The sequence below is a fragment of the Adiantum capillus-veneris genome, chromosome 13 (genome assembly GCF_014529385.1).
Source record: "Adiantum capillus-veneris isolate H3 chromosome 13, ASM1452938v2, whole genome shotgun sequence".
NCBI lineage: Eukaryota > Viridiplantae > Streptophyta > Polypodiopsida > Polypodiales > Pteridaceae > Adiantum > Adiantum capillus-veneris.
In genome coordinates, this window is record NC_140943.1 from 29,625,392 (window position 1) to 29,640,396 (window position 15,005).

General features: G+C 45.2%; 1 protein-coding gene and 1 pseudogene across 4 annotated transcripts in view; one reads left to right on the forward strand and one right to left on the reverse strand.

Moving 5' to 3' along the window:
• Nucleotides 1-11,787, reverse strand: part of LOC147443742 (Nucleolar histone methyltransferase-related protein) — an 84,418-nt gene extending 72,631 nt beyond the window's left edge. For 2 of the 4 annotated variants that reach the window (XM_086526543.1, XM_086526541.1), the window contains exons 1-2: nt 11,504-11,783; nt 11,084-11,231 (exon numbers count right to left, since the gene is read on the reverse strand). In XM_086526543.1, coding sequence (XP_086382669.1) covers nt 11,084-11,194 — 111 coding nt within the window. In that variant the 5' untranslated portion in view covers nt 11,195-11,231; nt 11,504-11,783. Of the gene's footprint in view, nt 1-11,083; nt 11,232-11,503 lie in introns of all 4 variants that reach the window. The other 2 variants (XM_086526542.1, XM_086526544.1) reach the window with 2 other exon arrangements.
• Nucleotides 11,788-12,156: 369 nt separating this feature from the next.
• On the forward strand, nt 12,157-14,471 carry LOC147443743 (uncharacterized; annotated as a pseudogene).
• The last annotated feature ends 534 nt before the right edge of the window (nt 14,472-15,005 follow it).

Consider the following 15,005-nt stretch of genomic DNA (forward strand, 5'->3'; position numbering starts at 1 on the left):
CAGATGTATTCAGTTGAATACAGAAAGGGGAGATAGTAGCGGACTATTCCATTCGGGATGGCTACTTGATGAAGAAAACCATGTTGTGCGTTACACAGCCGTTGAGGGAAAAGGTTCTAACCGAATGCACTATTCGCCTTTTACGGGTCACGGCGGCATTGCTACCACCTTGAAAGGGGTAGAGAAGGATGTGGACGAGTTTGTGCACACTTGCTTGGTACAGGCATAAAGCACAGGCATTATTACAGCCTTTGCCCATACCCACCCGCCCCTGGGAAAGTATTACAATGGATTTCATCTCCCGAGAACACAACCTGGGCACGATTGTTTATTGCCCAACTCTTCAGATTACATGGCATGACTGAGACGATTGTCTCCGACAGGGATCCCAGGTTCACGAGTTTGTTTTCGGACGGCTATTTGGGAAAACATATGCACGCGGTCGCAATTCTCGTCATCGTTCCACCCGCAGATTGACGGGCAATCAGTCCCGTCACGGTCTACCCATCCTTAGCACGAAAGATAAGATTTTTCTTTGAAGCCAACCAGTTCACGAGGGACTTGGTCCGGAAGGCTTTGCAGAAATTTCAAGAATGCCAGAAAAATGCAGCAGATCGCCATTGTCGCGATTTGAAATTGAAGGAGAATGATTGGGTGCTCTTACATTATGGGAAGGCACGCCTGAGAAAGAAGGGGAAAGGAGCGGCTTCTTTGAAAGCTTAGCATGAGATAGTGTGGACCTTTCCAGATTTTCCGAAAAGATAAATGATATGTCCTTTGGACTGAAGCTGCCAGAATACTTTGGAGCATTCACAATGTTTTTCATGTGAGTCTCTGGAAGCCTTTTGACGGCGATGTGCCTGATGATGAACAACCCGAAATGGACGAAAACGAGCAGATACTTGTTCCCAAACATTGGCACAGAAGAAAAGAAAGAAGGTAAAGCGAACTAACGGTTCTTGGTTAAATTCAAGACCTACTTTGCAATGGATGCGAAGCGAATGGAGGAGGAAGACCTAGCAGATAATCCTCGGAATGTGAATCTTTACCTTGAAGCTTTTGGTTTAGCATACTCTATTCCAAATGGAACCCAGAATTCAGCTTGGCCGGAAATCTGGTGCAGTGGGTTTGCACAAGAGGGGAGTTACTCCGCTCCTTTGTCAACAGATGCCTCGATTTTTAAATACTAGAGTCACTAATGTCTCTTTGAGCTTCAGGGATACTGAGAGCTGACAGTATTCTGCTTGATGACTTTATGAAATGGAATTCCGGAAAAATATGAAACTGATTTGTTCTTGACTTGTTTTTAAGTGAAGGAACCGATAGACGAAATGACTGCAGAATTTTGGTCTAAATGATCTCGAATAGACATGGTTGTAATAGAGGTTAGTCAATCGGGCATCTATGAGGTCCCGACTGGATCTAGATGCGATTGCTAACTACATTGCTAATAAATCATGGTCTAAGATCCGAATGAATGTTGAATGTCATGTGATGTCCTCTGATGTCGAGTGATGTCCTGTGATGTCATGTGATGTGATTGTCGATTGGTACATGTGCTAGATGTGTGTTCCTAGTAAGTAGGTACTAACAGTAAGTGTCTGCTAAGACAGTTTATGGCCTCTGTCTGTTTCGCAAGCGTAATTGAGGGCGATTACAATGCTTTCAAGAGTGGGGTATGTCACAAAGTGATGACATGGTTGCCCGCTCTACGGGAAACCCTAACCCTAAAGTCAAAAACCCTAATTCTGCTGAAACCCTAATCCTAAAATCAAAAACCCTAATTCTGTTGAAACCCTAACCCTGTGATGCTGACTGGCTGGCTGGCTGCAGCGTAAAATGCGGAAAGGCTGCCACGTGGAAGGCTGTACGGACCTCCGTGATTTGTGACAACAGTTGGACTTGCTTTTTCCACGCAAGTTGGGAGAAAGAGAAAGAGAGCTGTTTCTGCTTTATTTTTAAAAGCTAAATATGGACAGCTTTTTGGCACTTGCTTTATTTTTATAAGCAAGAGAGAGAAAGAGCCTTTGCTTTATGGGAAAGCTTTTGATTTTCAGCTTTTGGGGCTCTGCTTTTGGCATCCCTTGTAACTTTAAATATGTGAGCAAGCCTCTCACAACTCAGAGCATCTGGACGAAGAGTCTGTGTCACAAAGTGATGACGTGGCTACCGGTAGCAAAAACCCTAATTTCTGCCAGAAAACCCTAATTTTCAGCAAACCCTAAATCCTGGAAACCCTAACCCTAGGGCAGCAGGAGAGAATTCCGAAAAATGCGCTGGCCCGTTGACGTGGCAATACGGCAGTCCCGAGATTTGCGCTGGCTGCTTTTTGCGACAGAATTTTCAGTTGATACTTTTTCTCAACGCTATTGGCCAAGGAGAGAGAGAAAAGAATATTTGCTTTTATTTTTGTTGGCTCTCTTGAGATAGAGAGAGAGAGAGAGAGAGAGAGAGAGAGAGAGAGAGAGAGAGAGAGAGAGAGAGAGAGAATCTGCTTTTGCTTTCAAGCTTTTGGGGCTCTGCTTTTGGGCATCCCTTGTAACCTTTAAATTAGTGGTGAGGGCCTCACTTCTCAGAGCATCTGGACGCAGAGTCTGAGAGTGAAACCCTAACAGCTCTTGTACTCTGACATTGATTTTTAATACATAAAGAAATACCGAAAGGGGCGCCAGTCTTTGGGGCCAATATCTCTAGGCACGGAACTCTGCCAGGCCAATGCAAATCTATTGTGATCTGTGAATTGTTTGAAGTGGTTATTTGGTGCTGTCGCGATTGATTCTTGACTTGGAGTGTCCAAGTCTGTTACAGTGGTATCAGAGCACGGCCGATTTCTCTTCTACGGGAAATCCGATCCCCGATTTTTTTTCCGCGGCACCTATGGGTTCACGCAAGGATCAATCGACTCCCTCTGCATCTGGAGATGCGGGCAGGGATCACAATGAAGATTCAGACAGAGAGTATGGCCTGCCTCGGCCTACTCAGGCGGAGCAAGAGAGATGAGCGTCGTCAATTGATTGGCGATGCAACAAAGATGATACTCAGTTTTGCGAAGGATCCGAAATTGGCAAAATATATGAGCGAGACTTCTTTTCAAGAAGTGCATGCACAGTGGCAGAAAACCACTACACCACCCCTGAAACCCGCTCTCAAGAAACCTTCTGATCACAAACAGTACTCAGATAAGGAATTACAAGAGGTGGTTGATGCACGAATTGCTCAGCTTTTTGACGCGCAAAAGAAAGCCAAAAAGCACGGCAAAAAGCACGGCAAAAAGCAGAAGAAAAGCACTGACTTCCCGAGATATTTGGATCGTCAGTCGCCTTTTGACAAGGCAAAGAAACAAAGGAAGCGTGTTCGATTTGGAGGAGTACCCAGTTCTTCTTCTTCTTCTTCTAACAGTTCTTCTAGCTCTTCAGATTCGAGCGAAGAAGACGAAAAAGGTAAAAAGCGAAGCAAGAAACAAAGCTTCGGAAAGGGCAAGAAAAAGGCAAAGAAGGCTAAATCTCGCCCAGAGCCTGACAGTTCTACTTAGGACTCGTCTACAGAAAGCTCAGATTCTGATGATGGAAACTTCTATGCGAACAAGAAGAATTTTTACAAAGCCAACCAGTATGACTTTCTCGAAGATAAAAGCAAGAAAGTCCGAGAGTTTAAGGAAGGTGGCCACTCGATCAAGTTTGATACTTTTTCAGGATACTCAGATGCTTCGAAGGCTTTGTCTTTTATACAGCAGTTTGACATCGCTTTCGAGGGAGGATGCTATTCAGAGCACTCCAAGATTTGGAGAGAGCTACCTCTTACCTTAAGGGGAATGCTCGTACTTGGTGGTCCAAGCTTCTTTTAAACAAGACTGCGCCAGTTAAATGGCTGAAATCTAAAAAGCTTTTTATTTCTTCTTGGTTGACGCAAGAATATGAACGAGATATACGAGCTACTTGGAACCATCTTCGGATGACCAAGAAAGATACAATCAATGCTTATTGTGAAAGATTATGGAGCTCTTTTCTACCCGCCTCTTCATTCAAGAAGATCACGTTCAGAGAACAGATTGAGCGGTTCACCTTGGGTCTACCTACAGAGATCCGAGATCACTGCTTAGAGCAGAAGTCGGCTTCTATTCAGGAGTTGATGAGTCATGCGAAGCGGGGCTTTGCCATTCACTCTAGCAATCTGACTTACCCACAGATGAGAACGTGATAGAGCAACCCAGAGAAAAAGGATGCACGACCCAAGCTTACTCCTCAGGAGCGAGCTCGATGAGGTCCCGATTGGACCTAGATGCGATTGCTAGCTACATTGCCGATAAATCATGGTCTAAGATCCGAATGAATGTTGAATGTCATGTGATGTCCTGTGATGTCCTGTGATGTCATGTGATGTGACTGTAGATTTGGGACATGTGCTAGATGTGTGTTCCTAGTACGTAGGTACTAACAGTCAGTGTCTGCTAAGATGGTTTATGGTTTCTGTCGGTTTTGCAGGCGTAATCGCGGTCGATTACAATGCTTTCAAGAGGGGCGTATGTCACAAAGTGATGACGTGGCTATCGATAGCAAAAACCCTAATTTCTGCCAGAAAACCCTAATTTTCAGCAAACCCTAATTCCTGGAAACCCTAACCCTAGGGCAGCAGGAGAGAATTCCAGAAAATGCAATGGCCTGCTGACGTGGAAGTACGGCAGTCTCGAGATTTGCGCTGGCTGCTTTTTGCGGCAGAATTTTCAGTTAATGCTTTTTCTCTACGCTATTGGCCAAGGGGAGAGAAAAGAATATTTGCTTTTATTTTTTTTGGCTTTCTTGAGATAGAGAGAGAGAGAGAGAGAATCTGCTTTTGCTTTCAAGCTTTTGGGGCTCTGCTTTTGGGCATCCCTTGTAACCTTTAAATTAGTGGTGAGGGCCTCACTTCTCAGAGCATCTGGACGCAGAGTCTGAGAGTGAAACCCTAACCGCTCTTGTACTCTGACATTGATTTTTAATACAAAAAGAAATACCGAAAGGGGCACCAGTCTTTGGGGCCAATATCTCTAGGCACGGAACTCCGCCGGGCGAGTGCAAATCTATAGTGATCTGTGAATTGTTTGAAGTGGTTATTTGGTGCTGTCGCGATTGATTCTTGACTGGAGTGTCCAAGTCTGTTACAATCTGAGTGTGAGCACCTGCCCGCACCGTTCTACCTTGAACTCAGATTAATACAAAAAGAAATACCGAAAGGGGCGCCAGTCTTTGGGGCCAATATCTCTAGGCACGAAACTCCGCCAGGCCAGTGTTGACTCAATTGTGAACTGTGAACTGTTTTGAAGTGGTTATTTGGTGTTGTCACGGTAGATTCTTGACTTGGAGTGTCCAAGTCTGATACATTGGTTTATGGCTTCTGTCTGTTTTGCAAGCGTAATCGAGGGCGATTACAATGCTTTCAAGAGGGGGGTATGTCACAAAGTAATGACGTGATTGCCCACTTTGCAAGAAAACCCTAACCCTAACTGCTGAAATCAAAAACCCTAATCTGCAAGAAACCCTAACCCTAACTGCTGAAAATCAAAAACCCTAATTTGCTGAAACCCTAACCCTAACTACAGAAAATCAAAAACCCTAATTTGCTGGGAAACCCTAACCTTGATTTGCTGACGTGGCGGGCTGCCACGTGGCAGCTGTACGGATTCCACGTTTTACGACGTGAATTGCGCCAGCTTTTGATCATTGCTTTTTCTACGCAATGCAACCAGAGAAGAGAGCCTCTTTGCTTTATTTTCATTAAAGCACAAAGAGAGAGAGAGAAAAAGAACTTGCTTTATTTTTCAAAGCTTTTAACTTTGAATGCTTTTGATTTACCAGCTTTTGGGGCTCTGCTTTTGGCATCCCTTGTAAACCTTTATATAGGTAGTTGGACTCTCACTTTTGAGAGCATTTGGACGCAGAATCTGAGAGTGAGTCCCAATTACCCACTTGTACTTTGCAACAAATTAATACAAAAAGAAATACCGAAAGGGGCGCAAGTCTTTGGGGCACGGAACTCCGTCGGGCCAGTGTTGAATCAATTGTGAACTATGAATTGTGGTTATTTGTTGCTGTCGCGGTAGATTCTTGACTTGGAGTGTCCAAGTCAGTTATAGATTTTTCGATAAAGTTCCCGTTGGCAAAAGCAACTTCAAAGACGGTGAGTGCCTTGGATATCTCTCTATCCTGTGTAGTTGACAAATTTGAAATTTCACATCCTTGTTACCAGATTTGAAAACCCGCATCTTGCAGTGACGCCTACAGTTATCCTTCTTGAACTTGGGCTTTTCTTTAGTATTACGTAGGGAAGTGATAGGAGTTTTCTTCTATGGAGAAGATTTAGACATTGTATGAGAAGTAGATGAAGTAGTATAGTCAGGAGAGTATGATGGAGAAGAGATAGAGACATCCTTGCTTTCGTTAAGCAAAGAGAGTTCATTTTCCTAGCCCTTGCTCTTGGAAGGCCGTTTGTCCTGATCCAGAGATCCCTTATGTGCTTTGGCATCTCTTTCCGCATTATCCTCCTGCGGGTTGCTACCACCAGCAGGATTTTCCTAACGCCCATCGACATTTGTTCCTTGCGGCTTCTTGATTCCGTCAAAAACCTTTTGGATAGCCGGCAACGAGATAAGTTACTGCAATTCCGCGAGTTAAACTCGTACTTGCTGAAGTTCATCTTCAGCTGAACTTCAGCAGTTCTTTTGTGGCTCCTCACGGTTCTTCTAGTTCCTTCCCGGAATCATCCTCCTTCGCAGAGAAAGAGAGGAATTCGAGCTCTGATACCACTGTCACAAACGGGAGCGGACACGAACATTCAACAAGCTGAAAATAAGTAATCTTTCAACTCGAAAGAGATGAGGGAGAAGATCGACACAGTATTTGGGACTAGAAGATGGGTTGATCCCCCATCCCCCCCTTTAAAGAGAATCTTTATTAGGGAGAATAGTTTTACAAGCACAAGAACCGGAGTGACCCCTCCATTGTAAATCATCGAGCTCGATGGTCAATTTCCTTCCTTTGCAGGAAATTCCCAAGAGGCAGACTCTCAATTCGGTCTCCGTCTGTTCCAAAGCGATTCCGTCCCCGGAATCTCTGAGCATAGGTCGAAGCCTCCTTGCTCCTTCTCTGTGATGGAGTACCTACAAAAGCACAAACACGCAACAACTACTCGTATGGTGAATTCGCAATTAATACCTGTCTCTCCGAGTACGTGAAAGCAAATTCCGAATGCTGGCATCTCTCGATCACTTCAGATTCCCGCCAGTAGGTCTCCTTCCTGCTAGCGTAGAAGCTTCTGGGAGACTAAGAGAGTGTGTGGGCTGATTTCATAGGCTCCCGCACTCTGCAGGAATAGCAAGTGCAGAGCCGGCTGGAATAGGGGCATGTGGGAGCGCTAGAGATAGGAGAGGGCTGGCGGATGAAATAGCACGAGCAGAGAGAGGGAGATCGTTGTCTTATTTTCAGCCAGTCAGCCAACGCTAGTCCTTTCTTTTATCATTATTAAGCCTTGCTTTAATTTAAGAGGACTGCCCACTTATTAAGTATTTGATGATGCCTTTGGACTCACAAATGGTCCTGCAAAGTTCAATAGGATGACGGACAGGATTTTAAAGAGTGTGGGCACCTTTTTTAATGATATCATCGTATTCTCCAAGAGTGAGACAGAGTACAGGCTTTCCAAGCACTACGGCAACATAGACTAGTGGTTAATGGGAAAAAGGGCGAGTTTTCCTTGCCTAAAATACACTGTTTGGGACACATTGTCTCTGCAAAGGGTGTAAAGATGGACCCGACCAAGGTTGAAACCATTAGAGATTGGCCAGACTTTAACAATGTACATGAAGTTCACAGCTTCTTGGGCTTATGCTCGACGCTCGTATTACAACAGATTGCAGTTCATCCGATTGCCTCTCCGTTGCACATTTTGACACAGAAAGGGGTTCCTTTTTCTTGGGGACCATCAGAGATTGCAGCTTCAAGACTCTAAAGGAAGAGTTGACGACTGGTCCAGTGTTGATACTACCATATTTGCAGAAGCCATTTGAGGCTTACTGTGATGCGTGTGGTCGCAGTCTGAGAGCGGTCTTGATACAGGAGTGCCATGTTGTAGCTTATGAGAGTAGAATGTTTTCCCGACCATAGTGGGTTGCAAAGATTTATAAAAAGGATCTATTGGCGGTCATCCATGCTCTTACTCAATGCCGCCATTTTCTACCCCGAGCCAATTTTACAGTGTTCACCGATCACCAAAGTTTGTAATACTTCTTGTCCCCAAAAGAGCTCTAGGACAAACAGATGAGATGGGCAAATATTTGGTCCTGGTTTCATTCTCAGATCCTCCATGTTAAGTCCAAGAAACACTTGGTGGCGGACGTGTTGTCTCACAAGCCACAGCTATCGGCTATTTCGACGGTTCACCATCAAAACTTCGAGGATATGGTTGATCAGTACGCCACAGATCTAGATTTTGCAAACATCTTTGACCGGTTGCAGAGTGCGGAGACCGTTGCAGGCTATGCTCTAGAGGAAGGTTATTTAATGCGGAAGACTATTTTGTGTGTGACTCAACAAGGTTTTGACAGAGTGCCATTCCCCACCTTTTGCGGGCCATCCCGGCATAGACAATACCTTGAAAGTTGTAGAAAACTATTTCTATTGGCCGAGGCTCAAGACGGATGTGGACGAGTTTGTTCACAGTTGTTTGGTATGCCAAAAGGTCAAGTTTGATCAGCATAAGGCACCTGGTCTCCTATAACCTTTACTTATTCCTAGCCGACCTTGGGAGAGTATAGTAATGGACTTGATCTTTGATCTTCCCAAGACTCAAAGTGGACATGATGGAATTTGGACAGTAGTTGAACGATTCAGGAAACAGGCCCACTTCATTACGATAAAGAAGCCAATTAAAGCCGACCATTTAGCTGTTCATAGAGGGTTTTGAACCCTTTTAGAGTCATGAAATACCAGGACTAAAGATGTCTTAGACTGTTTTTACAAGAGTTGTGCATACACAAAGAGAACCCATTCAAGAGATCAAGGGAGAGCCAGTCTCAGAGGCAGATTACAAATTTCTTTCGACCGGCCACTAGGCAACATGAGAAGCAACTCTCATAGCAGAGCTCAAATCTCACGCACACCAGAGGCACGTTGATTGATCTTTGTTTTTGTTTTGTACTGTTGTTAGGTTATTTTGTTACTCTGACTTTGTATCAAATCCACCACCTTGTAACTTTATGGTCTCATAGGTCACTATGGCCTTTTGAAGACGTTAATATAACATTTCATTTCATCTCTCTCTCTCTCTCTCTCTCTCTCTCTCTCTCTCTCTCTCTCTCTCTCTCTCTCTCTCTCTCTCTCTCTCTCTCTCTCTCTCTCTCTCTCTCTCTCTCTCTCTCTCTCTCATGGTTTGCGTTGTGCCATTGGTCAGATACGCACATCCTCACATCAGCTCGAGATTGAGACTGGTAGATTCAGAGGGATACCAGCAGACAACAGGATATGCCGATTATGCCAGAGAGAGCCAGAGACAGAGTTGCACTACATATGTCATTGCACAGTGTTCTATGAGATACGGGGGCGTTTCCACTGCTTATTCAGAGAGGGTTTTGGTCCTCTATCTAGGGTCATGAGTTATGAGGATCAGAGATGTCTTGGACTATATCTACTTGAGTTACACAGGTATAGAGACACTTTACTGGGGAGAGCTAGAGAGAGGCAGTCCCAGAGACACATTACAGATTTCTTTTCACTAGATATGGGACAGCCAGAGGAGCAGCCACCACTGCAGAGCTCGTCCCACACTCATTCGACCACTACTGGCACTCTCATCGACCGAGCATTGGAGCTACAGAGATACAGACGACCGCGACTGAGGAGAGGAGCTACACAGCATCGACGGAGACTACAACAGAAGATTCGAGCCATACTCTCTCGACATTCAGAGTGCAGATGAGGATGGATCCTCACCATTTCTTCCATCTTTGTTTCACACACTGTTACATCCAGTTTACCGGGTACCTATTGTATCAGCTGCTACACCCACGTAGTTTTAGATTGTAGTAGTAGTAGTAGTAGTATTTTGTTCCACTTCTAGTTCTTTTCTAGTTCTTTTGTACCCAGACATGGTATTAGATTCACTATTTTGTAATTGATTGGTCTCATAGGTCATTTTGGCCTTTTGAAGACGTTAATATAACATTTCATTTCATTTCATTTCTCTCTCTCTCTCTGTGTGGAGCTAGGCAGATCCAAACGCTCACGACCTCGGGGGGTCACCCACCATCGACGAAGGCTGCAACAGAGGATACAGATCACTCTAGCTCAACATGCAAGATGCCCAACTAGAGTACTGATTCGACAGTGACCAATGAGAGATTTCATCTAAACCCACCAACAACCCCCCCCCCCCATCTCGTCTCAATCCCGAATCAACTTCACATTTATTTCCTTCCTTAGGGTTCTAGTGTTTAGTTCTTAGTTCTAATTCTTGTTAATTCCGTACTCGGACATGATATTAGATTCACCAATTGTAACTTTTTGGTCTCATAGGTCATTTTGGCCTTTTGAAGACGTTAATGATATAACATTTCATTTCATTTCCTCTCTCTCTCTCTCTCTCTCTCTCTCTCTCTCTCTCTCTCTCTCTCTCTCATGTCAAGTGTAGATCTATTGTTCTAAACTGTTGTGCCCTCCCACTCCCATTTGGGAAACAAGAAACAAAACCAAAAATATTACTTCTTGCAATCCAATTGACCAAAATGTAGGAAGCCTATGGCCTAGTAAGCCCACCACGATGTTCCAAACTTTTTTTATGCAAACTATATATAACACATGATTTATAATCAATAACATACACAATAGCACACATCTAATTTAGTTGAATTTATCTATGTTACCAAGTTTTATACATAATACTACTGTACAAACTACTTGTTTTTAGAGATCTTGAAAACTAAAAGCGGATGCAATCAAATGTGATTAGCAAGCCCAAACCCAACAATAAAGAACAACAGTTTCTCTAGCATAATAACAAAGAAGACATTAATTGAATATTGTGCCGCAAGTGGGCTCAGATCTGACATATGACTTACCCTTAAAATATTCTTGAGTGTGCGTTTGATAATGGCTTTCGAGAAGCCATACTCTAACAGAACTGATACAGCTACCTCGAACTCGAGCTTGCTGCTATCTTCGTCTGTCATTAGAAGCTCCAAAAATGCTTTCAAGGTGCAAGTTGTCCTGACATTCAACAACTAATCAACTTGAGTCCCACAGCAAACATGAAGGAACAGGACATGAACATTACGTGTCATGATGTAACCCTCTGCATGTAAGCCTTCGGACAGAGAGCAGAACGTGGCATCCCCACACACACTGAACAGGAGTTGATCATTAAAAAGCACATGCAGACATGCAAGCAAATATACTCTAGCAATGCAATAGAAAATGAGTGTGTGTGTGTGTGTGTGTGTGTGTGTGTGTGTGTGTGAGAGAGAGAGAGAGAGGATTACCTGTTTCTTTTGGAAAGCAACTTAACAGACGCTGCTTCTCAAGACCAATCCTGCATGCACTTGCTCCATTTTTTCCTTCAATAATATCAGAGTGAAGAAGCAAATGGGAGTCAAAAACACACAGTGCGCGGCACGCACACAAAACTAAGGAGAAGAAAGAGGGCTCAAGGACGAGCAAAAAGCACAACGGGGTGCATGCTGATAATCAATGAGCTATGATTCTCTAATAAGTTAAACCCAATTAAAGGCGGTTTAAAAGTTAAAACTTTTCATGCTTGGGCAAATCCCCAACGAGTTACGAGCCTTCGTACTAAACACATCTATATCTATCTATGCTATGCTATTCTAGAAGGGGTCGATACCTTTGGACGATACCTCGTCAGCTCCGGTAGTGTGCCATGCACTCAATGTGCTCAACGAGAAAAAGCCTATACGAAGAGCTCTAGAGAGAGAGAGGCCGTCGTACTCGTGGCATTAAAGAGCAAGGGGATCAAGGGCCGGGAGGTCCACACACGAAGGTCGAGAAGATTGAAGCCGTTAATGTTAGCTTAAAAACTAAACCCGGCCACGAATTAAACCCAAACATTGCTTGTGTTTTTATAATAAAAGTTTATAAAAAATAGCCAAGGTTACAACATGTGCACACGGGTGAGATGGTTAGCGCATGCGTCAATCTAGGCCGTGAGGTCCTGGGTTCAAATCCACTTGACAAGGGGCCCATTTTTCGCACTGATCGGGTTTAATTTTACCTCGATTTTTGTGATGTTCCGCCTCGACTTCATGCGTGAACTTCTTGGCTGTCGATCCCATTACCCCCCTCCCTCTTTAATGCCTAGTGTCATGCCTTCGCGATGGGTGTTACAAAACTCCATGGTCCCCCTGACAATGTTAAGGCCGCGTTCAAACGGGGCAGTGGTAGAGATTGTAGAAAGGGCGTCCTTTAGGTGTGGCGTTCATGGATTGGACCAAAAATAGAAAGCGAATTCCGGGCCTAACAAAATGTTGGCAAGTCCCCCCTCCCCCCCCCCCCCGCCCCCCTCCCCCTCGGAAGAAGAGGATTTCCACCCTCCTTTTCAACGCAAAATACGCCAGTGCAAGTCAAACTAGGGACCCACGCTTAGAGAGCCAATGGTTATTCCATTAAGCCAGTTCTGACTCGCTGCAGCATTGTTGATTTTTTTCTACTTGTTTTCGCTACCGTCCCTTGTGAAAACTGAAGGAGCAGAGGCACAAAATGCAGCGAGGGCTACCGTCATCCTCGTCTGAACCCAGCCTAAGTGGCACGGGGTGGAGATGGACAGATGGGATCAACGATTGTAAGCCGAGTGCGGGAATCTCGAGGCGGACGGACGGATGAAAAACGCGAGAATCTTGAGGCGGTTGAATCCACTACCTACCCGTTGGTGATCCCGTGGTCTGTAGTATCGAGGACAACCCCTTCTAGGCATACTATCTACAAGCTCTTCTATACTATCTATACTATTTATAAAAGGAGGAGGGAATCCAGGAGCCCCTCCTCCACGTGTCATTCCTCATGCTTGCTTTGGTCCTTCTGCACCAGTCCGCGAATGTGTTGTGGGCGAGAAAGACTCTCTCTCTCTCTCTCTCTCTCTCTCTCTCTCTCTCTCTCTCTCTCTCTCTCTCTCTCTCTCTCTCTCTCTCTCTCTCTCTCTCTCTCTCTCTCTCTCTCTCTCTCTCTCTCTCTCTCTCTCTCTCACACACACACACACACACGCGCGGCAACCCTAGCCTAGCCACAAGCCTCCTCCTCCTCCTCATCTCGTCAGTCTCCTTGGGGTGAGGGGCAGCCCTGTGGCGAGCGCCTTCAATCCCAGCTCTGCCCCCACTCCTCTTCTCTTTAGGCGACTACCCACTCGGCGTCTGCCTGCACCTCGGTGACTTTTCCTTCAACTGCCCGCCCAATCCGACTTCATTTCGTTTGCTTTAACTTGCTTTGCCCTTCCACCAACAAATAATACACTAGCACCCTGTCACACACAGTAAACAAACACCTCTTCAACCTTAAACACATAAGCTTCTTCTCACATGAATAGGCAAAGATTCGAACTCGCTCTGACGCTCGAGGCTTTTCCCTGCAAAGAGTGTTTTTCCAAGCTGCAATGCAACGCGGAGGCTCTCTCTCCCCCATCAAGCGGACTCGTCTTTTTGTGCCACCCCGCAGGTGGATTCGATGGACCGCATTCACCTCCAGATTCGAGAACTCAAAGACGAGAATGCCAAACTCAAGGCGCGTCTAACATCCCTTGAGACTCGCCTCTCCTCCTTGGAGTCCCAAAAGCAAGTCGACAACGAGCAACTTCTCGTCAAAGCAAACGACGTCGAGCACACCCTCACCGCAAGCGTGGCCGAACTTGCCACCCAAGTTCAACAAGCAACCATCGCCGTCTCCTCCAAAGTAGAAGAATGTATGCAAGAACGCCGCCAACGGGAAGGACTCACACTCTTTGTTTGAATTGGTGGCTTACCCTCCACTTGGTGGGGAGAGAGTGACGACTACACCTCGACACTAGACAAGCTCAACCAAGCCATTCACCCAACCAAGTTTGACCCCAACACAATCGAAAAGGTTCACCACGACAATTGCACCAACCAAGGCATCCTTGTCTTCAAAACCAAAGAGGCGCGCATAGCACTTCTACACCAAGGAGGACTTCTCAAGGGCAGCAAAGTATGGATCAGTGAGGTTTTGACCCTGCCCAACTCAAAGTCAAGAAACAAGAACTCCAAAAGGTTTGAGAAGCGCGAGCAATTGGCAAATGGGTTGTCTACCAAGGCGGCAAGGCCATCATCAAGGACTTTCGGGCTCCAAAAACTCCCAAGCCACTTTCTCCCTCTTCCCCCCCTAAGTGACATACGTCACAGTTTTTGTTGTATCCACAGCAGTCATGATTCTCTATGTACTCCGCTAGTAAGGGGTCCAGTCTTGTATGTTTTCTTGGTCCCATGACCTCCGAGGACGATAATGAAATCTATCTATCTATCTCCCCTTTCCGTGACAAGTATTCCATGTCCCTATTATGGGCCATTATTCAAGCTCAGCTCTTTGTTCATGTTCCCGTCTACACGTGTTAGCATATGTGATGCCCTTCTCTCTTTCTCTCTCTGGCGCTTGGGAATTACAGGTCATTGCTTATGCACCGGTTGTTTTCTCTTTGAGTTCGTCTTTGTTGCAGCGAGTAAGCTCTCTCCTTTTGAGGACGTGCAAGACCTCTCTCTCTCTCTCTCTCTCTCTCTCTCTCTCTCTCTCTCTCTCTCTCTCTCTCTCTCTCTCTCTCTCTCTCTCTCTCTCTCTCTCTCTCTCTCTCAGGACAGAGTTGAGCCACGACAGAAGGGGAGTTTGAGGTTGTATAGTGGCAGGTAGTCGTTCTCCCGCTCAAACTAAGCGAGAGGGTTGCCACTCTTATGCTCTCAAGACCTTAAGGCTTGAATGAAGCCTTGCATATTCGCCTTAGTAAAGGCTATTTTTAGAATCTCCACCTCC